Source organism: Dissoconium aciculare (genome assembly GCF_010015565.1).
Source record: "Dissoconium aciculare CBS 342.82 unplaced genomic scaffold K489scaffold_4, whole genome shotgun sequence".
Lineage (NCBI taxonomy): Eukaryota > Fungi > Ascomycota > Dothideomycetes > Mycosphaerellales > Dissoconiaceae > Dissoconium > Dissoconium aciculare.
In genome coordinates, this window is record NW_022984954.1 from 186,331 (window position 1) to 210,575 (window position 24,245).

Consider the following 24,245-nt stretch of genomic DNA (forward strand, 5'->3'; position numbering starts at 1 on the left):
TATTCTCTAGGCCTTACTATAGTTAGTATAGTACCTTCTTAAAGCTAGAGACGCTATATTAGTTACGTAAAATTCTTAGGGCTTTTTAAAGTATCTATATAAAACTCTAGAAAAACTAGACTTCTACTTAATATATTATAAGGTAGTCCTTTTTCTCTTCTACTATATTACTTCTCTATTCTATCTTAGGGAGCAAATTTCTTTTATAATTTCTAACTAGTTTCTACTTATTTATTTTGCCTTCGATATATTTCTAAGATTTTCTAAGCTTCTCTAAAGTAAATAAAGAGGCTTCTCTATAGCTAGAGAGTATAAGCCTTAATTCTAATTTTATAAAGGGTCTAAATATATATTCAATTACTTTTAAACTAGACTACTTAAATCCTTGTAACTTAAAACTTAATACTAGACTCTATATATCTAGTAATTCTACGCTTTAAAATACTTATAATATACTAAATAATTTCTCGTAAATAGTAAATACTCTTATCTTTTTTTAAGATATCTTACCTACCTTTTTTATATTAATTATAGAAATTATTTTATTATAAGCTTAGAGTAAATTCGAAGTAGTAAAGTATAAGTATTCTATAAGTATTTAAATCTAGATAAGTAAAAGTATTATAATAACTATATATAATCTCTATTTCTTATATTTAAATAGCCAAATAGTATAGGTATTAGCTATAAATCTTAAAGGATTTTATTATATTAATTAGTATAAATTATAAATTATCCTATATAGTAGTATACGTTAAAGTACTCTATACGTTTTAACGAATACCTGTATATAGAAAGTTAGAGATAAGATTTTCTTATATAAAATGCGTTTTTATTATTAATAATATTCTAGGTATAACATTATTTATATATCTTGTTTTAGAATTACAATTATTCTAACTACTTATAAAGCTATTTAAAGTCTTAGAATTTCTTTTCCTTATAGTATTTATAATACTAATAGATAAAAACATAATAATCGTTTATAACCAAATAGGTCCATATAATATTCGATTAGATAAGAGTTATATATAAGATAAATTCGTTTTATACGTTACCGATCGACCTTATAGCTTTCTTAAGGATAAGAGCGTCTCTCTCTCTCTATTTTCACCTTCGTAGACTATAATCGAAAATGACCTTCACCGAACCACCGAGACCTGTGCCTCCCCCTTCTCCTGAAGCTATCGGACCTGGTCTTACCTTGCTTCGACCCCAGACAAGGAAGGGCGTCGGACCGGGCCTGATTGTGCTCGTAGACGATTTTGCCGCTGGTGTTGATATCCGCAATGGCGTGCCCTCGCCACTCATGAAATGGGCAGAAGAAGGATACAATGTCATCGAAGTTACTTCAAAGGCATGGGATGGATTTCTCAATCCAATAGATGAATGCGTGGCTTCACTAAGTGCGCCTGGAATTTGCGAAGATCCCGGCAAACTTGGACTACTATGCTATTCGGAAGCTTTAGAGCGACGCTTGCGAACGCATGAGTTGCCTCGATCTGCGATAGTGGCAGCAGTCCTGTATGGCGATGCTATTGATACAGCATCCGAAAATGCTCGAATACCCTTCTTGATTCATTCCCGGAAAGAGTTGCAAAACAAGCCTGAGCTATCGAAGAGCTATGCATATCCTGAACAAGCATCTTCTCGCTTCGCAACGCCATACAACGAAGATTTCAGTTATGCTGCAGAAGCGATCTCTCACACACGAAATTTGACATTCTTGAAACGGCACATGGGAGGCCCATACTTTGATCTTGAGACCATATGGGACGAGCACACGTACTATGAGTTTGAAGCGCGGTCCGTTGAACACACGATGAACACTATGGTTGCCGAACCTTATGTGAATCATATACCGACGGTGTGTTTTCTTGTCAAAACCTGCATCAGTGTGTTTGTTACTTGACTGACTGATTCGAAGCTCACTGGAGGAATTGGTCGTGAGGCTCTGACAAATTTCTATCGAGATCATTTCGTGTTCTCAAACCCGGAAGGGACAAGCTTGGATCTCATCAGTCGGACGGTCGGTGTAGACCGCGTCGTGGACGAATTCATTTTCAAATTGAACCATAACAAGGTGGTTGATTGGTTGTAAGCAAGGCAACATGGCTGATTTGCTCGCATCACTGACGCAATTTCCAGGCTTCCCGGAGTACCTCCAACCTTCCGAGACCTGGCAATCCCATTCATCGCTATCGTGAATATTCGGTGAGTCAAGTGTACTTATTAAAGAAGCACCAACACACTCGCTAACAAAAGAAAAAGCGGTGATCGCCTGTACCATGAGCACATAACTTGGGATCAAGCAACCGTGCTGCGACAGGCAGGAGTCCTACCAGATACATTGCCGTTTGGAAAGGATGCAGGCGAAGAAGTCCGCTTGCCCGTGGCAGGCGCAGAAGCAGTCGCCAAAATGCGTGACAAGAACTCCGTGGCAAGTAATCAAATGTTTCAGTACGGTGTTCAGATCGTGTCCAAGGAAGCACGTTGATACACAATCAAATGGCCCGCATCCGGAATACCTTTTTTCCTTTTAGAGAATTTGAGACGATATGATGGTGTGGTTCAAAAAATCGTGCCGGCACGGGATCCTTGTGTATTCATCCCTGGCTTGCCCATATCTAGGAAATGTCCAAATGCTTTCCCAGAGGTAGTCTTCTAGAAGGTCGACGCGGCAATGTTCAGACCGAGCATGTGACATCACAACAACGGCGACTCGAAAGCTTTTAGATTTTTTTTCATTTTCGTCTATCTATGATCCATGATCTTAATCAGTCTGGAGGGAAGATATCTAGCTGTCCAAGCCAGGGCAGTGCTCCGAGGTCATGGAAGTGATGCTGTTGTATGGCGATGGGTCGGTCCAGATGATGTCGAAGCGGCTGCTGGGGTATGAAGGAGGGTTGGAATCACCGAGAGCATCAACGATATCGGTGAGGGCATCGTGTTCCCAGCAGATGAGGATGTTGCCGGCGCCAGAGTAGTTGTCAACGGCGCTGGCAACACAGTCAGAGTCGTCACGGTCGCAGTGGGTGCTAAAATTTGCATTAGCTGGAGCTACAAAATAGCAATCTTGTTTTACTTACTCGACAGTCAAGCCGAGCGATTGAGCGAGAGGCTGAACGGTCTGGTAAGGACGAATACGCGAGCCGTCTGTGGCAGAGGTCAGTAAGTACGATCAGCTCCAAACTACGGAAACCGCTTACCCTTCTTGGGCTTCTGGGCCAGAATGTAACCGATGTTGTAGCCAGAGCTGCTACCAAAGACATTCTTGAGGCACTGAGCTCGCTGCTGACCCTGGCTGTTGAGGCCGTTGCTTCCATCAGCGGGCTTCTCGCCGTGTCGGATGAGGTAGACGGTCTGGCCAAGCGCCAAAGGCAGCACAGCGAGGAGGGCGAAGACGTTCTTCATGTTTGCGGTGTTAGGGTAGGATTTGAATGGTGATTAGAAGAGTATGATTTGTGATATGGATTATTGATTTGGCGAGAGGAAGAACCATAATATATAGGCAAGCACGACAAGAAGGAATAAATGTTACGCGTACTTCGTTGACCGCGATTCTTTAGCGATCTCCGACTCCAGAGACGGCGCGTAAAGCCATCAGACGACCACTGCTCGCCAAGAACGCCTCTATTGTAGATCACAGTGGGATTCGATGCAACTTGAAGTGTAGGAACATGCAAGTGCGGACTGCTCTACCCAAAGAAGCAGACTGTGCCGAGACGAAAGAAGTCTGCCGACAAAAGCTTGGTCTAGTAGCGCGACATCACTTGCATACAGACCAAGGAGGATAGAGGGTTTGAAACGTTCACAGAATATCCAGAAGGACGTATGGAAGGCCGGTTAGCGGGGATTGTAGCAAGTGAGGTCTCGGGAACGTGGTGTGAGGAAAGACGATCATTTGCGGAAGACATCAAATCATAGGGCACAGTCACCCCACTGGCCTTCAGCAACAAAACGCGCGCGGGCTCGTCCCGAGCCCTAACGTCGATTGATGTGGTGGGCATACGTACTGCACTCGTCCCTATCACATCACCACCCATTACTACACATTATCACTCGGTCGAGCACACTCGGTTCGGCACACTGACACTCATCACGTCTCCCCCTGGCGAGGAGGACAACGAATCATGGACAAGAGATTTGCAAAGCTACTGGCGAGCGATCGCCGCCTCTCCGTGATCGTGCCTCGAGATTACCTTTGTGGGCAATACAGCCGCGTGGGCAGCTTCTAATCAATCTGGTCGAACGTAATCGTGCATGCGAGACACGGTCCCCGTCCATGCCGGTGTGCCGAATTCTTATTGCCTACATGTCGCTCAGCTGCACACGAAACCACAGATCATGAAAGGAAGGTAGCCTCTGAGGTCTGCGGTATGTCTGGTGGTGCTTTGCGCTGTGCGTTTTGTCCCCGTCCATTTTCTCCCGCAGCTGCTGGCCCCCAAAAATCAATCGTGGCGAAACATGAGTGGGAGCGTTGCATCGTGTTGCAGATGCTGACCCCGTTGACTTTATTGCAAGGTGCCATGTCCCACTGTCCTTTCTCACATGCATGGTCGGGGCATGAGCGCTTTCCCAAACGGTATATCAATAAGCGAAAAAGTCGTGCTTTACTTTGATTGATCAATGGACGTGCTTGAACGATTGGAGCACAGACAGAATACTGCCCCTGTTACCGCTGCCATAACGCCTCGCGCCGCAGCCTTCTGCACATTTCCATGCCTCTGTGTAGCGTTTCACGCACGCTTAAGCTTTGGCGACCAGGCCAAGCGCAGTTTGTTCTTGAATTCCCCGCTCGCATCTCTGCTGAATTCGTTCAAGAGACAGGCGAGCAAAGCTCACCCACGTCGGATCTGCGAGGACCATCTTGAATCCTATGGCTTCACAGATCGGTATGTGTCAGACATGGGTTGTTTGCCGAAACCGGTTCAAAGCGAACGATGTATCATACAATGTTACATGTGCGTGATGTTACAGATCTATTTGTGCTGTTGGTGCGGACCTGACCCATTCCGTTTCAACTCGGAAGTATACCCACACCCAACGTCGAACCAACTCCATCAATTCCAACAAAAAGATCTTGCCCTCCAAAGCCTCAAAGTATACTAGATGCAAAGAAAGCTTGTACGACCATGCAAAACGCAGGATCAGATCGAAAACGACCACGGCATAATAAAGCCATAGACGCTTGAAACCTCTTCTTGGTCGTAAGCCATAGGGCGATTTATGCTGATAGTAGGAGAGCAACGTCAAATCCCAATCCCGAGTGACATCCCACCAGAAGCTGTAGAGAGAATTTACTACCGCTGCCAATTGCCTGTAAATGTTAGTTCATGACTGAGACCACGAGCGCACGACCGTCTTACCATGCTGCGTGGTACCAAGATTCTTCGCCCGCCTGAGCCAAGGTACTGAGGATGATGACCGGAAATGCTGTTGAATATTTTAATGCGTTGAGAATTTGGCCCTCCTTGAGGCACTGTCTGAGTCGGATAATGAAAGGCCAGGCGATGGCAAGAGGAACGATAAGAGAGTGCCCGCAAGTTCGGTCGGGTCGGTTCGTGGTGCCGACTTGCTTTAGCAGCATGCAAATGGATACAAAGACCTCAGAGATAGGCTTCGCATAAGAAGTCAAAACATCTGCCAGCAGTACGTCTCCAAATTTCTCGGGCTTCGGACCAGCGATGCCACCCAATGACACCCTCTGGAGGCCCGTCCACAAGCGCACCAGCCCAGTAGACCGTCCTTGGCCGAATATCGGTTGCAGTGCCTTCCATCTTGGAGCCAGTAGGACGGCAAGCATTGCGAGAAACAAGAGATTGGGCATCCAGTCATACGCAATGACTTTTGAGGATTCTCCAGCGGTGAAATTCCAGTAGAGCATGATTACGACAGCCCACATGCCGGTCAGAATCGAGGCCAGTCGATAGACGGAATAATGTAGTAGAGGCTCATCGTCGGCTGGTCGGACAGGATATCGGATGAGTGTATAGATGTCGATGTTGGCCCAATGGAAGACTTGTAAGTTTAGACCCCAGAGCCAGAATCCGACGATGAGCTGAAACTCGAACCTGAATGGCAACGGCAGAATGCGGCTGAAGACATCAGGTTCTTCAACGCTGTCCATTATGCTATTCGCAATTCGCAATGCGCTCGTGCTGCATAAGATGGTCGCATCCGCTTGAAACGAGATAAATCAATTGGACAAGTTCAAAATCTTGTGATTGCGCAAGAGGATTCAGGGACAACGTTGAGCAATTAGCGAGGTCCGAGCGCCAATCCGTGTAAATAACCAAATTTATGAAGTCGACATCGAGACAGCCAAGGACGCACCAAAAGTTCCATCAGAATAAACGCTCGTGGCTACTACACCTGCTCAGTATTCATTTCATTTCTATATGCACCATGAATTTGTAGACATTGAGACTGAAATCATGTCGTACCCTGCTCTCATATATCACATCCCAGACGAGGCCCGTGAACCACGTGCTCTCCGGCGATACCAGGGCACCGCCAATGCTTCTATAGACTTTGCTCGAAAATACTGTAATCTACCTAGGTAAACATTAAAAATGCATTGCGCCGATATGACGAAAGCAACGGCCATTTGAAGATTTCTCATCAGTGGGCAACATACCCAGGTTGAAATAGAGGGCCAAGGATAGACACTAAGGCCTGAAAACCAATCTTTTCCCCCAAGCCGAACCCGCCAATATTATAACCTTCGCAGATCATTTCAACTCTTCGTCGATGTTCTTGGCCCAGATTCTCCAGGAAGAGCAGGCACATCACCTCCTCGGTGAACCTACAGCCCTGCCATGCACGAACAGATGATGGTGGTAGGCGTCGGTTGAATTCGTTCCACTTCATCTCCATAGTATGTGCATACCTTTCGAAGTTGTTTCCACAGTTCAACAGCGTCGTTGCCCATAATTCGTGAAAGCGGCCCCACGCTTCAGTATTGGTTGATGGTTTGCATGTGTGCCGCAGAGACATCCACAGCGCACAAGCGGAAGTATGTCCAGCCACGCGAGCTTTCAGTGCCGGGCCAAGGCTGCTTCGGATTGCTCCTAATAGGACATTGTTGCGGCGTCTGTAGATGGCGAGTTGCCGGATATACTCGTTCCATTCATCGGTCGAGACGCTGTCGGGAGGACAGAGCGGCTCGACCTTGTCGCCGCTGAGGACTTCTAGTGTATTTTCCTTCATTGACGCTGAAAGGAAAGCATCCTCGTAGGTCTGCCAGCCACTGGGATCTAACAAAGGAGGTATATTGCTGTAATGCTTGCCAATCCCGCACGCAGCATAAGCGAGGATCTCGACTGAGGAGCTTTGAATCGTAAGCCTGACTGGGGGTCCCGCGACGGGTAAGGCGATGGATGCTCCTGCATCGTCATTAGCAGGTGCGTTGTCGTCGCTCTCGTCGTCGTCGTCGCTCTCGTTGTTCCGCATGACTACGCCAACAGTGTTCCCTTGCGTCCCTGCAGCGGCCAATGATTGGGTCGATGGATCATATACCGTCCTGGGTCCATCGGGGTATAGGCAAATGCCATCCAGTCTCATACAATTTCCACAGACAGGCTTCACGTTATCGCACTTGGTCTTTTTTGCACGACAAGATGCGCACGCAACAGGCCGCGTAAGCAATTGCCGATTTGTATCTGTCACTGTCGGGGTCGGCGCGCTGTCATCTGCGCCAGGATTACAGGTCCCGTGCCGGTTCCATCTATATTTCATGTTCGCCACATCATGAATGTTGAAAAGACCGTCGGGGTACGTCCTTTGTAAGATAGCGAGAACCTCGCGATTGGGAGTTTCAAGCACAAACAGGTCATTGACGGCCTTCTCGATATTTCCAGTCCGAGCGCGCCGTCTGTGACTTGCGAGCTCGACTGCTGGTTGAGCAGGATGATTATGTTGAATGAAGCGATGGCGGACTTGCCAGTCGCCCGAGGGCTCATAGGGATCAAGTGAGACGGCAGCAATCGACATCATACAGCCCGTCCGGCCACTCTTCCTGTTGGGTCGGACGCTCCCCCCGTCTCGTCTTCGCGTGCGTATCTTACCATGTTTACCACAATAGAAGTAACGCTTGTACAGGACACCCAGGGCATTTTTCCTGCTATTTCGCGTGACGAGCTCATATCCATGCTCAGCTGACCAAGCGTGTATGGCTTTCTCCAGCTCTTCCTCGCTCTTATAAATGTTTTCAGGTGGCGGCGGAAGGTTGCAATTGTCCTGATCATGATCGTTCATTGTGTTGTGGTCGTATCTGCCAGTGGGAGCCGTAGCGGCGCCATTGGGTGTGCTGGCGAGAGCCGTATCCGGCGTATAGATGGACGGATGGTTTCCGTTGCCCGATACCAGGGACTGAATTGGCGTCTGAGGTTGCTGGTTGAGTAGCATAGGCGGTTGTTGAGGCTGCATGTCACCGTACACAAGTCCAACCGGATGACCATTATGGGTCGTGGGCCGAGATGATATTGGTCTTGCAGGCGTCGCTGATGACGGTTGCGCTGGGCCTGGAAACAACTGTGGCGTCTGGTTCATCTGCTGCTGCTGCTGCTGCTGGTTCTGTCGCGAGAGTGAGTGCAAAGCGGATACTGCATCGAGAGCAGATGGCGCAAACTGCGGTCCATGGTTGTGTGATGTTTGCTGCGTCGGAGGTGGAATTCGTGCTCGACCTGTCGGCATACCCAGAACAGTCAAATCCCATATTCGGCCAAAATAGCAGCGCGGAGCACATGTGACTTTTACTGACCCGAGCGCGCAGTTGGACGAGAGCTCATGGTGCGCCTGTTTGAAGGTTATGGAGACGTTCTACATCGATATCGCGACGTCGTCTCGATTACAAAATGTCTTCGCACACAGAGCATGATATATGTCAGAGTGGTGGAAGAATGATTCCCAAGGCATTATCGTCTTGTGCCGGGCCTCGCAATCGCTCGATAGGACCGTCGGGTGCTGCTGATCATCAAGCATTACGGTCTGACCAGGTGTGTTTCGGATTTGCTGGTGTTTCCGCATCGACGTGACAAACGAGGGGAGAAGACGCGGCCCGCGAATTGATTGCGCCGCCATGCGCGTCACTGACGAGCCCGCCCGATGGCCACAGGATTCGGTGACAGCGCGCCTAATTCGTCAACGCATTCGGGCACCAGTATGCCTAAGTGGGAACAGGACAGCTCATTAGACGGTCATCATCACACTCTTTCTGTCTGTGGTAGGAAACGACCTTGGACGTGATACATCTATGCTTTTCTCGCTTTTATATGATAAGTTTCTCTTGTGCGCAGCATTACCAGTCTTCCGCGACAATGGCTCGCAGGGAGTCATGCTTGCCCGAACCACGTCATCACGTGCATCTCGCCAGGTCACGCAATGTGCACAGCAAACCCGAAGAATCATGGAAACCACAGCGGCGTCACTATTCAGGAGCGACGGCGAACATATTATTGAGTGGCCATTCGAGCTGACGCATCAGCGCACAATCCTTCGGGGGCACGTAGAAATGCATCTGCAAGTGGACGCCATTCCATGCCGACGCGCAAGAGCGAAAAGTGTTGGGTCCTTTTGACCATCAAACACCCAAAGCAAAGCGATCGGAAGACGACATCGATTAGCAGAAGTCGGAGTGCGAAAATCTCAGTTACTGTGGGAACGATCACTCTGTCGATGATTCATAGCAGCTTTGAATTCAGGCATTTAGTTACACCTGGGCAACCTTGGAACGAAGAACATCATCTTCACTCGATGTCCAAGTCACTGATCACGCAATCGTGACTTCATTCCAGGTCCTAGAGGTTGTTGGGACAAAGCACTCTGCATGCACCGGCTTGTCGATACAGATGGCATTCATGAATGTGCAAGACCGAGACGTCACTGCCCGTGGAGCTGGATCGTAGCATGGCAATCTGTGCTGCTCTCCTTGGCGACGATGCATCTGGGCAAGAGTCACTGTGATACAATCTCAGCATCGAGGCCAGGCGTTCAGTACTTGCCGCCGAAGACCGCTTGAGCAAGTGTCATCATGTAATGCGGACTGGACAGAGCACTCGGATATTTCCGACAATGAATTGTACCTACCTACCTACCTACCTACCTACCTACCTACCTAGGTATGTATGTATGTAGGAACCTCCCACAAGATGGGCGGCTGGCTGAGGGCCGTCGCTACTTCCCAAATCCTGCTACTCAAACAGGCTGTCCGCCCATTCTAGGCTGCAAGAGCATTCACTGTAGACACCTGACAACTACACGATTACCTCTTGACTACGAGCCATTAGAAGCATTGTCGTCAGGGCGACTGTGGCTATGCTGTATTCCTTCAATTTTGCATTTCTGGTGTCCCCTCATCTTCTCTATTTCATCATCATCACTTTTATTTCGTTTGCAGAACGACCCATCAGCTCACATTCATCGACAAGTATCTCAGCTCAGCAGTACTATCACCTCTCTGATCGCCTCTCTCCTCTGCCTCACACATCGCTCCGCTTTTGAGACATTCGACACTCCAATGCATTCGAAATCATTTCTGACCGGCTTGGCTGGCTGGGTTCTCGTCGGCATTGTCGCGGCCTTGCCCAGTGGTGGTACGTTCACGCCACTTGTATTCCCTGAATAGTGGCATTGTGCACACTGACAGCTTCGACTATACTGCCACCATGATAGCATCTCGCATATGCTGACCTTGCTATAGCCTCCCTCAACGAGACTCTGTCCCACGCTCCTACCACCAAAGAAGAGTCAGCGACCTTTTGCGAAGCCGTCGGCCACGGTGACAGTCCAGTTCCCGACTGGTACTGGAACAGACTCTCCAAGAGCTTCAAGACGAGGACCGACATCTTTGTTGGCAACCGCAAGTTGCGTTTTGCACGATTCGCCAACGACGTGTGCGGCCTCTGTCCAGAGTTTCCCATGCAGCCAATACACTACCAGGTCGGCAAGGTTGACAAGCTCGCCTCTGGCCGCTGCAAGACATTCAAGCTCGAGACAGAATGGAACAGCTTCATCTTCGACTATGGCAGCAAAATTTCCGATTGCCGCCTCGACGTTCACGCCGAACCTGACTGCGACGGCCCAGTCACTCATTGTGAGTTTTCGCTTTGTCTTCAGAGTCGTACGGATTCCAATGTTGACTGTGTGACCTAGCCTATGAGTCGAATGCCGAGCATCACTGCCAAACAATCCCACATGGTGGCAAGTCTGTTCATGTCGAGTGCGGAAAGCCTCATGATCGTGTCGAGTTTCTGCACTGGCCTGTCGATGAAGTCATGAGCTGCGCTGCCACCGACCTTTTTGAGGTCGATGACGTTCTCGACAATGACAATGTTACTCAACAACCTATCCCCCCAACTCGCGTGATGCTTCGCAATGCGCAAGTTGCCGACGGGGCCAAACATTCCGCTTCTACCATCCTCGAGGCCGATGAGCATGATGATGACAACGAGGACGACGACGACTTCGACTTACCCGACGAAGACGCCACTGATTTCCTGAATCTGGAATCGACGAGGAGGATTAAGACTGTGGTCCACCAGCAGTTTGACGCTCTGCCGCCGAACGGCACATCCTTCGCCTACTTCCAGAACCGCGACTGCGGCAGCTGCGGCAACTCGAGCGAAACGGGTACCGCGATGCTCCTCGAATCGGGACAGTGCCAGACTCTCCCATCCAACTTTACCTCTTTCTTCTTCAAGATCGGCGACAGTATCCAGGTAGCCCACCTGCAGGTGTTTGGTCAAGCAGCTTGTGCGGGAGAAGCCACCAGTGAGTCGCCATCACGCGTGACATGCAGAGCCTTGCTGACATCTACCGTAGCTTTGGATGAGTGGGACACCAGTGTGTGTCAACTCATGGAAGACGATGTCATTGGCAGATCGGTCAAAGCCGTCTTCACCACCAATTCCGACGCTGGCATGCAGTGAGCGACTTATGCTCGAAATTTTCCGAGGGTGTCGACGTTTCGACGTATCGAATAGTCGCAGGACTGGTCACTAACTCCTATGATTTCTCTCGGGATGTGAGGTTTTCTTGTTCTCTTGGCGTGCAAATTGTATCGAAGGGTAGCTTGGTATTTATGATTTCTCGTTCATCAATCTCCGTTGCTTTGTGTCGCTAAGACCGTCCTTCCTGATCCGCTCATAGTCGCGCTCCGTCCATGCCTTGACCTTCTCCCGACTCTGCTTTTCTACAAAGACAAAGTCGCACGTGACAGTACTTCGATATCGTTGCACGCATGCTCCGACAGTCAAGGACGTGAAGACCCTTTCCTGCTGTGACGAAGCCGCTCTCACATGCCATTTTGCCAATACTGTGAGGATACCAGCGCGAGCCGATGCGCCGTATCCGAAATATGTTAAAAATCTTGATGCGAAACGTCAGTATCTCAATGGCTTCAAACGGTGTGTAATGCTTGTGTATGCCTATGCAACATGCTCGTGATAGCCGACGAGGCCTTACATATATCCACAAAGCGTGCTTCTAACATGTTCAACCTCATCACATTCACCTATTCTCGCAGCCAAGATGAACATGTTAGCACACAACGCGATGACAGACAACTCATTCCAACTCGTGTATCGAATCGCACAGCTCGAGACGGAGTTGCGATTCACGCAGGAGAAGTTAGGTCAGGCTGAAGGCGCCAATGCCTATCTCCTTCAGCAACTCGCTTCTCTTGCGTCATCGCCGGACCTTGCTCAACAGTCCCAACCCATTTCGCGAGGGAACCTCCTTGAGTGCTCAGATGACATTGTCACCAAGCCTCTGGCCAATGAACCTCGAGATGATCGCGAGCGTAGGACTCAGCTCAGCGGTAGCCTTCCTGTCACCCTGAACGCAGCGACCTTGGGCGATGCTGATCCACATGCCTCGAGATCTGGCCAGAGTCTCTCGAGCAAGCTACAACGTGCCGACGATTCGACTGTGACTCAGCAAGGTAAATCTGCTATCGAAGATAAGACGAGAAAGCTGGTCGAGCCAAGGTCGTTACCGCAGGACAGGAAAGATAGCACAGGTGTTGTAAGCCATGTCACAAGTATTCCGGGACCGCATACGAGGACCAGAGAGGTCTTTCGTCAAAGCATGCCAGGCTCGCGTGTCCACCTCCAGTACAATCATCTGCTAGGAGCTGCTTGCTTCATTGAAGATATGGATGCTCATGGCAAGTCGGAACACTGGCAAAAGTTCGCACGCGATTTTCCATACGCCAGTGCTGCGCAATGGGAATCGTATTATGAATCTGATATTCGCCCTGGATATCTTGCGAAGCAGCGTGCTCGTGAGCCTGCCGCACCTTCGCCGATCAGACCTGCCCTTGACAACCATGGTCATGTATTGTCTGTCGATGCTGAAAGGGTTCCGGGCAATAAAGGTGAGCTGCCAGTTTCGCAACAGCAGCAGGAGGGACGAGGCGCGGGAGAGAATCCGCCGACTTTGAAGCGTGTCGATTCTTTGACCCATCTGGATGAGCTCTTGATAACATTCGACGAAGTCGATGACAAAGTCGGCGCAGAGTTGCCACCTGCTGTCGAAGTAGAGATGGCACTTCCGCCGCCTCCGGCTGTGATGCCGACTCCTCTCTTGAGAGATAGACCTCGTGTGGCACCGCCACTCGAAGTCAATCAGCTCTTCTACAACGCACCCGCAGCTGATGTGTTTCCCTTCCGTACGGCGTTGGTTACTGATGTGCCCCCAGGCACCGGCCTCGACTCGGCGCTGAACAGTATCAAACTCTCAGACATAGTCTCTGCAAAGTATATCCGAACTTCTGGGATGAAGCTCAAGATTGGCATGGTCAACACCGACACCATCATGATCGTTTTCAGATGTGGCGAGCGCCTCAAAAATATGGTAGATCAATCCGAAGGAAAATTGCCAATCTCGTCACAGGGGCCTGACCAAATGACCGCGTCGATCAGCATCATTCGAGTCGCCACACACCCGGTGCGCTTGAACATGGTCGGCAGTACTGAGCTTGCATTTCGATAGATGCTGTTCGCTGAGATTGCACAGATGCAAGTCGAGAAGCGCGAGCACATTGAGGAAGAACAAAAAGGAGTACAAGGGCTGCAACGGTATTTGACGATCTTGATGATACGTGTCCGAAGCCAGACAGCCCTTATCCCCATCATGCATTACTGATTATTCCAGGAATGAATGACTCTAGTTTGGTATTATCATCGATAAACCTTGGAACTTTAATTGAAAGTGATTTTCCTTCGCGTTAGATCTTGAATGATCTGATCGAACTCCTCCCGTTTCCTTTTGCGAGCCTCCCCCTCGTCGCCATCGCGGTCGTCCTCGTCAAGCTGGTCTGCCAGAGCATCTTCACGAGTGTGTGGCTGCCAGCATCGAATAGTGCCATCACCGTGGGCCGAGTACATCTCACTGTGGTGTAGTCGCCAAGCCAACGATGTGGTTCTGTGCTTCAAGTTCCGTGCATTCGCTTCTGCGGTCTGCAAGTGATCGTGTAAGCCTCCGCGCTTTGGCACCCGTAGGCGTTTTTGCATCGCTCCCGAGTACAAGTCGAAGGAGAGGAGTTCCTTGGGATTTGGGTAGTATATGATAGCAGTACCGGCCTTGGAAGTGTATCTCGGCGCAACGAGCGGGATCAATGTTGTAGTGGTCGTGTTCTTCAAAGCTGGGCCAAAATTTGCGAGCGTATTAGCACCGGTGATCATGTCCCAGACTCGCATGCACTCGTCGTGTCCAACAGAAACAAGATGATGGCCATCATCAGTCCAGACTATGCCATTGACGGCGCCGCGGTGCGACTTGCCGCGTTCACGTCGTCGAGCGCCAGTACCACGTCCATCGTAGCCAGCGATACCGATGCTGTCATCCATATCAAGGACACCAAGACTGTTGGCACTTTTCCTAATATCCCATAGCCTTATGACACCATCGGCGGCAGCACTTGCAAGGATATGCTCCTCCTTGGGGTGCCATGCCACCGCAAGCACTGACCCAGCATGGCCTGCTAGAGAGTGCGTGTATGCACCAGAATTGAGGTCCACCAATCGAACAGCAGGATGCTGAGATGCGCAAGCTACAAGAAGATGCGGTGCAACTGTCGACATTGCATGAGAGTATACGATCGAGCCAAGATCAAACGAAGCTGACATGGCCAAAGTCTCCGAAGAGAAAAGCTTCACGGTGTGATCATAACCGCTTGTGAGGAACGCCAAAGAGTCAAATGGGTAAAAAGAGATATGAGTAATTCCCAGAGTAGCAGTAGTTGATGTCCTGCAACCTTTCAGCTACATCGAGCAATTTCGCCAATGGCCTTCCGCACCTCGCAGTTTTGGAAACGGGCAGGAAGCAACGCTCTGTCTCTTGCTCAAGTTGTGTTGGCTCCTCAAGATCCCAAACAGCGATCGAGGAATCTGCACCAGCAGATATAAGACTGTCGCGATGAAAGGTTTGAGCAAATGGTAGCGCACGCGAGGCTTTGATCCTTACTATCGGCCTTCGAAACGATCGATGGCTACGCTGTTGACTCCGGCCGGATGAGCGAGCTCATCTTTGCCATCATGCCGATGGGCATGCTGGACGTCGGGCGCCTTCGATTTGAAGCTGATGTTTTCCGCAGGCTCGAGAGCCTTATGCGCAATGTCATATTGAGCTTGCGTCAACGCTTGCGGGCTGACCGATCCGAGCTGGCGACTAAGGAGAAACGCATTCATCACGACGCCGCATCATCGGCCTGATCGTAATCAGTGGCTACGTGGGTTCGACGGTGGTCAATGTGCAAAATGAGGCATAATATGCTTACTCAGGTAGGCGAGAAGTGAGGTTGACGTTTGTGGCGCACACTCCACCGATTCATGACCCGAGAATTCTCCGACATATCCGTGCACTGCTTCAGTCCACTCGCTCCGCTCGTGCACCACAACTCAACGTCCACAACGGTTCAACGTCCACGATGCGACTTAATAGGATTGTAGATTGAACGCGTCTTTGTATCCATCACAACATGGCTGAATACGCTGAAGAAGAGGCTCGTATCAATGCTGCACTCCTCTGGCGCGAGGAGACTGAATTTGAGGGCCCTCTGACTACGTTAGCAAAGGAGTTTAGAGTTTCGTACAAGCGACTCCAACGACGCGCTCGTGGATTGAAAAGCAAGTCTACAAGGCAACCAGCTAACAGGAAGCTGGATAACGCTCAAGAAGAGGCCTTAATAACGTGGCTAAAGCGATGTGATAAGATAGGTGTGTCTGCGCGCGTTGTCGACGTGCATAAGACTGCCAATTCGATCCTAGCTAGATGCCACAATCTCGAAGGGCCAGCGCCAGACGTCTCGAAGATGTGGGTCTCACGCTTCATTTCACGCCACCCTGAGTGGTATAAGCGTCCATCACGATCACTTGATGCAGTACGTGCAGCAGCAGAGCAGCCAGGCCGTATTGGATTATGGTATTCTCGCTTCGAAGAGATCGTCCGGACCGAAGGCATACCTCCAGACGACATTTGGAACATGGATGAGACTGGCTTTCGTGTTGGTATGGCACGTACGCAGCACGTGCTAACGCAGCATCCGGAGCAGCGTAATTGGACGCCGAGCTCTAACAATCGCGAGACAGTGACGGTTGTTGAGGCCATTAGCGCAGCTGGCGCAACAATCCAGCCGATGGTGATCCTCCCTGGCAAACGACTTCAAGACGCGTGGTTCACAGAGCTCCATTCAGCTACAATGCTTGCTTTGAGCGACACAGGCTATACAACAGACGCTCTGACGCTCCAGTGGCTGTATCATTGGGAGGAGCAGTCGCGAAGACTCCAGCGTGGCGTGAAGCGATTACTTGTCTTCGACGGATATGGATCTCACTATACCCTCGAGTTCGTCGAGTTCTGTGAGCAACATGCTATTATACCTCTTGTATTGCCGCCGCACATGTCGCATCTTATGCAGCCGCTTGACGTAGCCATATTTCAGCCGTTCAAACACTGGCATTCAGAAGCAGTTGACTATGCTACGCGCAGCGGCTGTATTGACTTCAATAAGACAGAGTTCCTCGCTGCCTTCGAGGGCTTTAGACAGAAGACTATGAAGCCGGATACAATACGTGCTGGCTTTGCAAAGACTGGCCTTTATCCATTCAATCCAAACGTTGTTCTTTCAAGCCTTAGAGAGAAAGCAGCAACACTCGCGCGGCCAGCAACTCCAGTTGATCAGGCTACGTTAGAGACGACGATGATTACAACACCACGTACAGTACGGACTCTGGCACGTACTCAGAGCCAATTCATTGCTTCTGCTCTAGCTGACCAGCCTATAGCGACGCAGCAGCTTCAGAGGATCTTCCGTGGCGCATACGCCATAGCAATCGCTGGAGCTGAGGCTGTAGATGAACTTCAACATACGACGGTTGCCCAGAACGTACGCAATCAGCGTCGCTCGATGAAGCGCCAGTATCTACAGAATGGAGGAGTCCTTACTGCAGCACAAGCACGTCAAGTCATCCAAAAAAGACGTCAAAAAGAGGCAGAGAAGGCTGATAAAGTACTTGCTCGTGAGAAGGTAAAGGATCGTCGTAAACGACTGAATCTTGTATTAAATGTTATAGACATGACTTCGAGGCATTCAAAGGCGGTAATTAATGGCTTCAAACGTCGTTTGATGCCAGTATGGCTCCGTCTAATGCAGGATATTGATGGCAACGAGCGTGCAGAGCGTCATCTCGATGGCGATGATGGTCACGACGAGCCTGTGGACGTTGAACCGTTGTGGACGTTGAGTTGTGGTGCACGAGCGGAGCGAGTGGACTGAAGCAGTGCACGGATAATAGTAATTTCATCACGCTGGGAAGTTCCGTCTATCGGCACAACCGTTCTTCTTTACACCAACAAATTTACAATAAATCATACGGTGGGCAATATGTCGACCACGGCCAGCTAAGCTGACTGCAGGAGTTCGTGAAAAGTACATCAAATCGTCTACTCATGATCTACGAAGACAGCTAATCTAAGCTGGAAGTTTGAATCCACCTTGTCGATTGGTAAAGAATCCCGTAGGATCATAGGCCTTTTTGGCAGCTTGGAGCCGCGCCAGGTTCTCGCTGCCATAGCTTGTGTATACATCCTGGTAAGGTGCCGCATCGTTCATAAACAACGGGTTGTATCTACGCATCGGTCAGCGAACAGTTCCTGCGATGGATAGGACGAAGCACTCACGAGATCCAGTCCAAGTCACCTGATTGGTAATTGGTAGGTGGTACACCAGCATAGTTCTGCTTTTGATAGTCGAGCGCCAAATCTGACATGTGGCGGGAATATTCGGGACATTTGTCGTTGCATAGTTTGTTAGACCACAAGAAGTCATTCTCAACCCAGACACGATCACCGTGAGCGGGATCGAGTCCCAGAGCGTTTCCGCCCTGCGCTTGCGAGGCTTGAGCAATCTGAACAGGCAGTGGTTGAGCATCGAATCCGATCAGTTGGAAATCCAGAAGGTTGGTCACGCTGTTGTTGAACGCCTGAGATTCCGTGATGTTCCAGTAAGCATCGTAGTATTGAACCATTTGATCGTGCGGCAAGTTTGGAACGGTATTGACCCGGAACGAATTACCAAAACCGTTCAATGATGCTCCTCCCGCAGACTGTGATAGGGCATAATAAGTCTTGGTGTCGGTATCGTTCGATGTCGATTTGATGGCATCAAACTCGTCAAAGACCCCTGGAGGTGGCTTTGGCCCATCGTAGAAAAAAAAGAAGAGCGGCACCTTTATCGCAGCGCCAGGCCCCGTAAATTGGAACGTAGAGATGACGGCGGCCTTGGAGTCCGGTACATTCCTCGTGAAGTTAGTTAGAGCTGAGAACAAGGCTCGTCGTTGATCTGCAGAATAGATGCGAGTGCCTCCCCAGACGAGACCGTTCATCCCAGCAGGATGGGCTTGCGTCTTGAATCTGGTGACAATCGCAAATTGGTTGCCGCCACCTCGCAATGACCACCATAGCTCCTTGTTCTGGGTGCGATTCGCGTTGGTAATGGTGCCATTTGCGAGCACGACCTGCCAAGAAATAAGTTTAACGCATTATTACACCGAGGCTTTCATCAGCCACGTACCTCGAATTCATCCACATTGTCGCAAGCAAGACCGTATTGAGCGGATAGATACGAGAGACCTCCTCCGAGGGTCAATCCTCCTACTCCGATATGTGCCAGCCTACCACCAACAACAAGTTGATTGGTCCTCCCCGTCACATTGTACACATCGCCCCAACGAGCACCTGGACCGATGAAGAAATGCTTCCCATCTTGGGACCGGACTGTCGACGCGAGGTTGGGCTCGAATGAGATGATCACTCCGCCATCAGTCGCGGAGAAGCCGGGAGCAGGCTGGTGCCCTCCACTTTTCAGTGCGAAGCGGACAGAAGGATACTTGTTCAATGTAATGACTGCATCCGATACCTGCTGGGCGTTGCTGGGAAAGAAAGCGCAAGCAGCACGAAGTTGCGAGTTCTTGGCGTTCCAGTAGATCGAGTTGATGTCGTTGTACACAGAAGCGTTTGATGCTAAGAAGCCTTTCGGACCTAATGGGTCCCACGCGAAGTAATTGGGATATTTGCCTTGAAGATATTTGCAGACAGTCAAGGTGTCATTAGTCACTGACGCTGCGGTGGTCGAAGCAACCGCTGTGGCCAAGACCAATAGCGACCACATGTTGTGAGGACAATTTCTCGATCGAAGGCGAGAAGCCGACTCGTGGGAGAAATCTTCTGGAGTGTAGATGAGCAGCATGGACCTTTACATATGTAGGACATCACCACATGAGGCGTTTACGCCATCTATCGATCTAACACATGCCTGATTAATGAAAGATTCATCGCCGAGGCATTGGCCATCACGCGTCGTATAGCGATGCATCGCGAGTCGAAAGTGGCGACCCCTGGTGTGCTCGAAACGGCCGAGGAGAATCAGCCGCGCAATGCAGAGCAATGACAGGACAAATGACAACCAAGTCGGCTGCAGATCATTTTACGAGGATCAATGTAATTGGTCAAACGCACCGCACCGAGCCAAGTTGGAGTACTCGTTCGTCGGTTCATGAAGACTTTCACACGTGAGATGTCGTGGATGTACTCCATTTTGCCGTGCCCACTGGTATGGCGCCGGAATTGTTTGTGTGGAGGAGCAAGCGGAGGGGAGGCTGGAACGTTGCTAAACGACGTACGAGCGACACATGCCCAATCGCTCCCGTCGGCCCCATTTCTGTCGTCACACGGTAGTCAGCGATCGTGTAGTAAATGCGAATTCACCTCTTCGACATCGCAGTGCGAGTTTGGTACTCATTGCTCCTCTCGACGGAACAAAGGAAGCGCATCGGCTGGGATCACACTGCTTTGGACGGAGTGCGCGGAGAATGCTCCCAGAGATACGAGGCTATAGACGCATGTACACGACAGAGCATGTACAGTTGAGGACGCTCATTCCATACGCGTCCTCTGGCTGTTCTCTCGCAAATTGGATCATAAGCGCGTAAACATTGCGCAGTCCATTGTCCGAGATGCTGTCGAGTATCTGCTATCGCCTGTTCGAGGTTACTTTATCAGAACATCACGTGAAGTTCAAGCCGCTGGTTCATGTACTATCCATGGATCGCACTCGATGTGATTGTTTGACGGGATTGACGCGCTAGTCTCCTAAGGGTCCAACAGTCTTACGGTCACCAGTATGCCCAAACATCCACAGTGGTTCAAGACGATCTCCACACGAACCGTCACGAACGCCACGCCCGCCGTCCACATCGTTCCCCGTGAGCAAGTAAATCATCAATCGCAAATCCACAGAAGGATGCCTCGTGGTCGTGATGAATGCTGGCAGGAAGTCGATCGCGAGCTGGCCGAGGAGTCCGGCAAGCGACATCCACGCGTGACGTGTCGCCACTGCGGGACTTCGTGGACTTCGAATGAAAAAGGACGCGTCGTCGAGCATCTGCAGCGCTGCACAGAGCTGCCAGAGTCATTATGGCGCACATATCAACCTCATCGTCTAGATCCCAGCTTGCCAACCGCGCAAGAACTGCAGGCGCAGCAGCGAGCGCGGACTCGAGTTGGTCATGGAGCCATGACCGCGACCGACCAAGACAATGCGACTGCAGCTTGTGCCCAGTGGATCAATGCGGCTGGCTTGAACATGAGCATCACCGAACATCCCGCTTTTCGCGCATTTATGAACACACTGCGACCAGCCTACAAAGTCCCAGATCGGCATCAATTGAACCGCGCGCTTGTTGATGCGCCATTGATGATGATTGCCTATTTAGCAGATCCGCAGGAACGACAAAGACGTCCGGCCATTCTCGACAGCAACGAGGAATCACAATCGCGCTCTCTCCAAACTTTTCTACTGAAATACTGTGATAACCAAGCTCAAGATGCAGCCCGGCTACTCGGAATGCTGTCTCTCCTGCGCATCAAGCAAGGGCCATTCAACAATGATATGTATTGGATCGCCGGAAATCAAATGCATCCCATTCAATGGTGGCAGAATTTCTGGATAGCTGATCACCCAGGAATCGCTGAGCTTTGCATCCTGGCACTCGCGATTGTACCCAATGGCGATACTGTGGAGCGAAATTGGTCCCCACAGGACTTTATACATAGTTTAAAGCGGAATGCGCTCAGCCAAGGACTCTTTGATAGACTGATCTCGACCTTCTGGAGTTTGAGAATCAAGCATGGCTGGGTGGACGATCCTGCGTCAGGGTCTGGCGATGGGGCTGACGCCGATGCGCCGTACGCGGCGGAGAACGACGGGTACATTGGCTCAAACAATTAAACCCATGTCCCAGGTTGTAGAGTTTGCCACTCATGACCAGCCTCCCTTGCCGCCGAAGCCTCCAGAGTCCTCTATCTTCTGGTTTCGACCTTTGGTCGACTTCTGCTGTGCAGCCTCATGGCGCCGGAGCTCCTCCGGTACCTTGGAGATGCCACTCTTGCTAATCATCTGCTTGAGATCGTACAACACATCACTGTCCTCATTACCAAGGAAGGTGATGGCGACACCAGTCTTGCCAGCACGACCGGTACGACCGATACGATGCGTGTAGCTCTCAATATTCGTCGCCATATTGAAATTGACGACGAGAGAGACGTCGGGCACATCGATACCACGCCCAGCCAAATCGGTGGCAACCAAAACTTGAGTGGAACCATTCCGCAGCGAAGCAAGTGCTGCCTCTCTCTGATCCTGTGTTTTGGATCCGTGTAGAGTAATGCTGCTGAAGCCCATGCGCTGCACTTCGCGACAGATGGCATCGCAGTTTCGTTTGACGTTGACGAACACGATGATCGGCGCGACGAATTGACCAGAATGAAGAATCTCTTCTAGACGACGTTTGCGCTTATCTTCGCCAGCGACAAACTCCACGCGTTGTTCAACGCTCTCGACAGCCTCGCCAACATTTCCGATCGTAACTTGCGCAGGACGCCGGAGATATTTGCGCGCGATGCGTTCCACAGCGGCCGGCATGGTTGCGGTGTACATCATTGTCTGTCTGTATCTCTGATGAGCACCCGCGCCGCGGTGTTGCATCGCATATGCATCTTCCGCCTCCTCGCTGTCGGGCTTCTCGTTCGACACCGGCAAAGCGTCGAGAATCTTGTTCACAGGCTCTTCGAAGCCAAGATCGATCATGCGATCTGCTTCGTCCATAATTACGTAGCAGCATTGTGAGAGGACTAGCACACGCCGCTCGATACAATCCACCAGACGACCGGGCGTTGCGATGATGATTTCCGCACCTTCTCGCATGCTGAAACTTTGTGTCTCGATACTGTGGCCACCGACAATCGATACACAGTTGAATCCGAGTGGAGTTGCGAATTTCTTGGCCTCAATCTCAATTTGCTGGGCCAATTCACGGGTCGGGGCAAGGATAATGGCATACGGACCATCGTTTCGAGTCTGTTCGTTTAGTGCCGGCAGATCCTTGATGTACATCAGCAACGGCAGCAAGAATGCCGCAGTTTTACCTGAACCCGTCACAGCGACACCAATGAGATCGCGTGACTGTAGCGCAATGGGGATCGCCGCGCGCTGAACAGGCGAGGGATCCGTGTATCCGACCATGTCCACGATCTTGAGAATGTCCGGATGTAATCCTGATTCACTCCAATTGCGCATGGGGTTCGGAATGCCTCCTCCTTTGACAGCGATATTGAAATCTTCCTTGAAAATTCGCCAATCACGCTCCCTCATTTCCGCTAGAGGCTTCTCGGTCCAGTGTTTCTCTATGCGCGTCTTTCCGTTGCTCTCACGGGACTTCAAAGCCATGTCCATCAGCAAGGCCGCTCGCTGAGCGCCCGCTTCGGGATCGAGTTTGATCATCGCGTCGGCATATGCGCGCGCGTTTGTGTCGTTTTCGTCGTCGGCGTAACCTCCGAGCTTGCCGCGACCATAGAAGGCCGTGTCGGCGCGAGACTGATATAGAGGATTGTAGTCGGGACTTGTGTCCTCCTCGTTATTCCACTCAAAATTGAACTTCTTTTCCGTCGTCCGCTTGCGCTTCTTCTTGGCTGAGAAGGTGGATACATTGTGAGTATCAGCACCCATGTACCGTTGTTTGATCAACTCCGCTTCCTCCTTACGCTCTTTCGTAGATTTGAGTCCTCCGTTAGAGGTCGCGCCATCTTGTGGTGGTGGCGGAGGTGGCATCGCTGCGGAGCTTTTGTCTTGATTCCTCCGGCCTCCCATGGCCGCCGGTCCTCTCGGAATCTCACCGCGCATCGCTCGTGGCGCCGGCGGAGGGAGCGAGCCATGCGTCCGAGAAGCAGCAGGCGCACCATTCTTCACCGTCGATGCTGTAGTATTTGCTTTCGCCGAAGCCTGCTCGCGATCCTTCTTTTCCTGTGCTATTCGTTCGCGGTCCTTCTTGGAAAGGAATTTAGGTTTGGCGGCAGCTGCATCCTGGGCTTTTTTCGCGGCGAGCAGTTCCTCGACGTTGAGAGGCTGTGATACGGGTCCGGTAAGTTTTCGTTTCTTGGCTGGCGGCACTATCTGCGGTGCTGAGTCTTGTTGTTCACTTGATGGCGGAGGTGGAGGCGGAGGAATTGCATACGAGGACGGAGGTGGTGGAGGCGGAGGTGGAGGCGGCGGCGGTAGGTGATCTGATGGCGGTGGAGGTGGCGGTGGTATATCCATCATACCGGGCGTCGATTTGGCTACAAGTACTCAGAGCCGTGCCTTAGCAGAAGCTTTGTATGTTGAACTCGTGTGAGATGGTCCCCAAAAT

General features: G+C 50.6%; 9 protein-coding genes across 9 annotated transcripts; 4 read left to right on the forward strand and 5 right to left on the reverse strand.

Annotated features, from left to right (window-relative positions):
* Window positions 1-1,130: 1,130 nt before the first annotated feature.
* K489DRAFT_334925 (uncharacterized protein) lies at window positions 1,131-2,698 on the forward strand. Its single transcript, XM_033602184.1, has 4 exons — window positions 1,131-1,867; window positions 1,928-2,097; window positions 2,149-2,214; window positions 2,272-2,698. The coding sequence occupies exons 1-4, from the start codon at window positions 1,136-1,138 to the stop codon at window positions 2,495-2,497; spliced, it is 1,194 nt and encodes a 397-aa protein (XP_033461015.1). The 5' UTR covers window positions 1,131-1,135; the 3' UTR covers window positions 2,498-2,698.
* Window positions 2,699-2,751: 53 nt separating this feature from the next.
* On the reverse strand, window positions 2,752-3,862 carry K489DRAFT_430001 (uncharacterized protein). The gene is made up of 3 exons (XM_033608398.1): window positions 3,210-3,862; window positions 3,090-3,156; window positions 2,752-3,038 (listed from the first exon to the last, which is right to left on the reverse strand). The coding sequence occupies exons 1-3, from the start codon at window positions 3,412-3,414 to the stop codon at window positions 2,798-2,800; spliced, it is 513 nt and encodes a 170-aa protein (XP_033461016.1). The 5' UTR covers window positions 3,415-3,862; the 3' UTR covers window positions 2,752-2,797.
* Window positions 3,863-4,921: 1,059 nt separating this feature from the next.
* K489DRAFT_378357 (EXS-domain-containing protein) lies at window positions 4,922-6,194 on the reverse strand. The gene is made up of 2 exons (XM_033604393.1): window positions 5,370-6,194; window positions 4,922-5,320 (listed from the first exon to the last, which is right to left on the reverse strand). The coding sequence occupies exons 1-2, from the start codon at window positions 6,128-6,130 to the stop codon at window positions 4,975-4,977; spliced, it is 1,107 nt and encodes a 368-aa protein (XP_033461017.1). The 5' UTR covers window positions 6,131-6,194; the 3' UTR covers window positions 4,922-4,974.
* Window positions 6,195-9,955: 3,761 nt separating this feature from the next.
* K489DRAFT_170492 (uncharacterized protein) lies at window positions 9,956-12,037 on the forward strand. Its single transcript, XM_033599372.1, has 3 exons — window positions 9,956-10,595; window positions 10,703-11,095; window positions 11,155-12,037. Exons 1-3 carry the CDS (start codon window positions 10,124-10,126, stop codon window positions 11,928-11,930), a joined length of 1,641 nt encoding a protein of 546 aa, XP_033461018.1. The 5' UTR covers window positions 9,956-10,123; the 3' UTR covers window positions 11,931-12,037.
* Window positions 12,038-12,418: 381 nt separating this feature from the next.
* K489DRAFT_170475 (uncharacterized protein) lies at window positions 12,419-14,099 on the forward strand. Its single transcript, XM_033599371.1, has one exon. It carries the CDS (start codon window positions 12,532-12,534, stop codon window positions 13,993-13,995), a length of 1,464 nt encoding a protein of 487 aa, XP_033461019.1. The 5' UTR covers window positions 12,419-12,531; the 3' UTR covers window positions 13,996-14,099.
* Window positions 14,100-14,204: 105 nt separating this feature from the next.
* K489DRAFT_368919 (WD40 repeat-like protein) lies at window positions 14,205-15,692 on the reverse strand (the record flags this gene model as incomplete). The annotated part of the gene is made up of 3 exons (XM_033602988.1): window positions 14,205-15,252; window positions 15,302-15,412; window positions 15,469-15,692. 3 exons carry the CDS (start codon window positions 15,690-15,692, stop codon window positions 14,205-14,207), a joined length of 1,383 nt encoding a protein of 460 aa, XP_033461020.1.
* Window positions 15,693-17,974: 2,282 nt separating this feature from the next.
* K489DRAFT_317041 (secreted FAD-dependent oxidoreductase) lies at window positions 17,975-19,672 on the reverse strand (the record flags this gene model as incomplete). Its single annotated transcript, XM_033601211.1, has 3 exons — window positions 17,975-18,131; window positions 18,184-19,019; window positions 19,076-19,672. 3 exons carry the CDS (start codon window positions 19,670-19,672, stop codon window positions 17,975-17,977), a joined length of 1,590 nt encoding a protein of 529 aa, XP_033461021.1.
* A 954-nt stretch (window positions 19,673-20,626) lies between these two features.
* Window positions 20,627-21,534, forward strand: K489DRAFT_399933 (uncharacterized protein; the record flags this gene model as incomplete). The annotated part of the gene is made up of 2 exons (XM_033606978.1): window positions 20,627-21,453; window positions 21,525-21,534. Exons 1-2 carry the CDS (start codon window positions 20,684-20,686, stop codon window positions 21,532-21,534), a joined length of 780 nt encoding a protein of 259 aa, XP_033461022.1. The 5' UTR covers window positions 20,627-20,683.
* A 271-nt stretch (window positions 21,535-21,805) lies between these two features.
* On the reverse strand, window positions 21,806-24,235 carry K489DRAFT_170519 (pre-mRNA-splicing ATP-dependent RNA helicase PRP28). Its single transcript, XM_033599373.1, has one exon. The coding sequence runs from the start codon at window positions 24,155-24,157 to the stop codon at window positions 21,821-21,823; it is 2,337 nt and encodes a 778-aa protein (XP_033461023.1). The 5' UTR covers window positions 24,158-24,235; the 3' UTR covers window positions 21,806-21,820.
* Window positions 24,236-24,245: the final 10 nt, after the last annotated feature.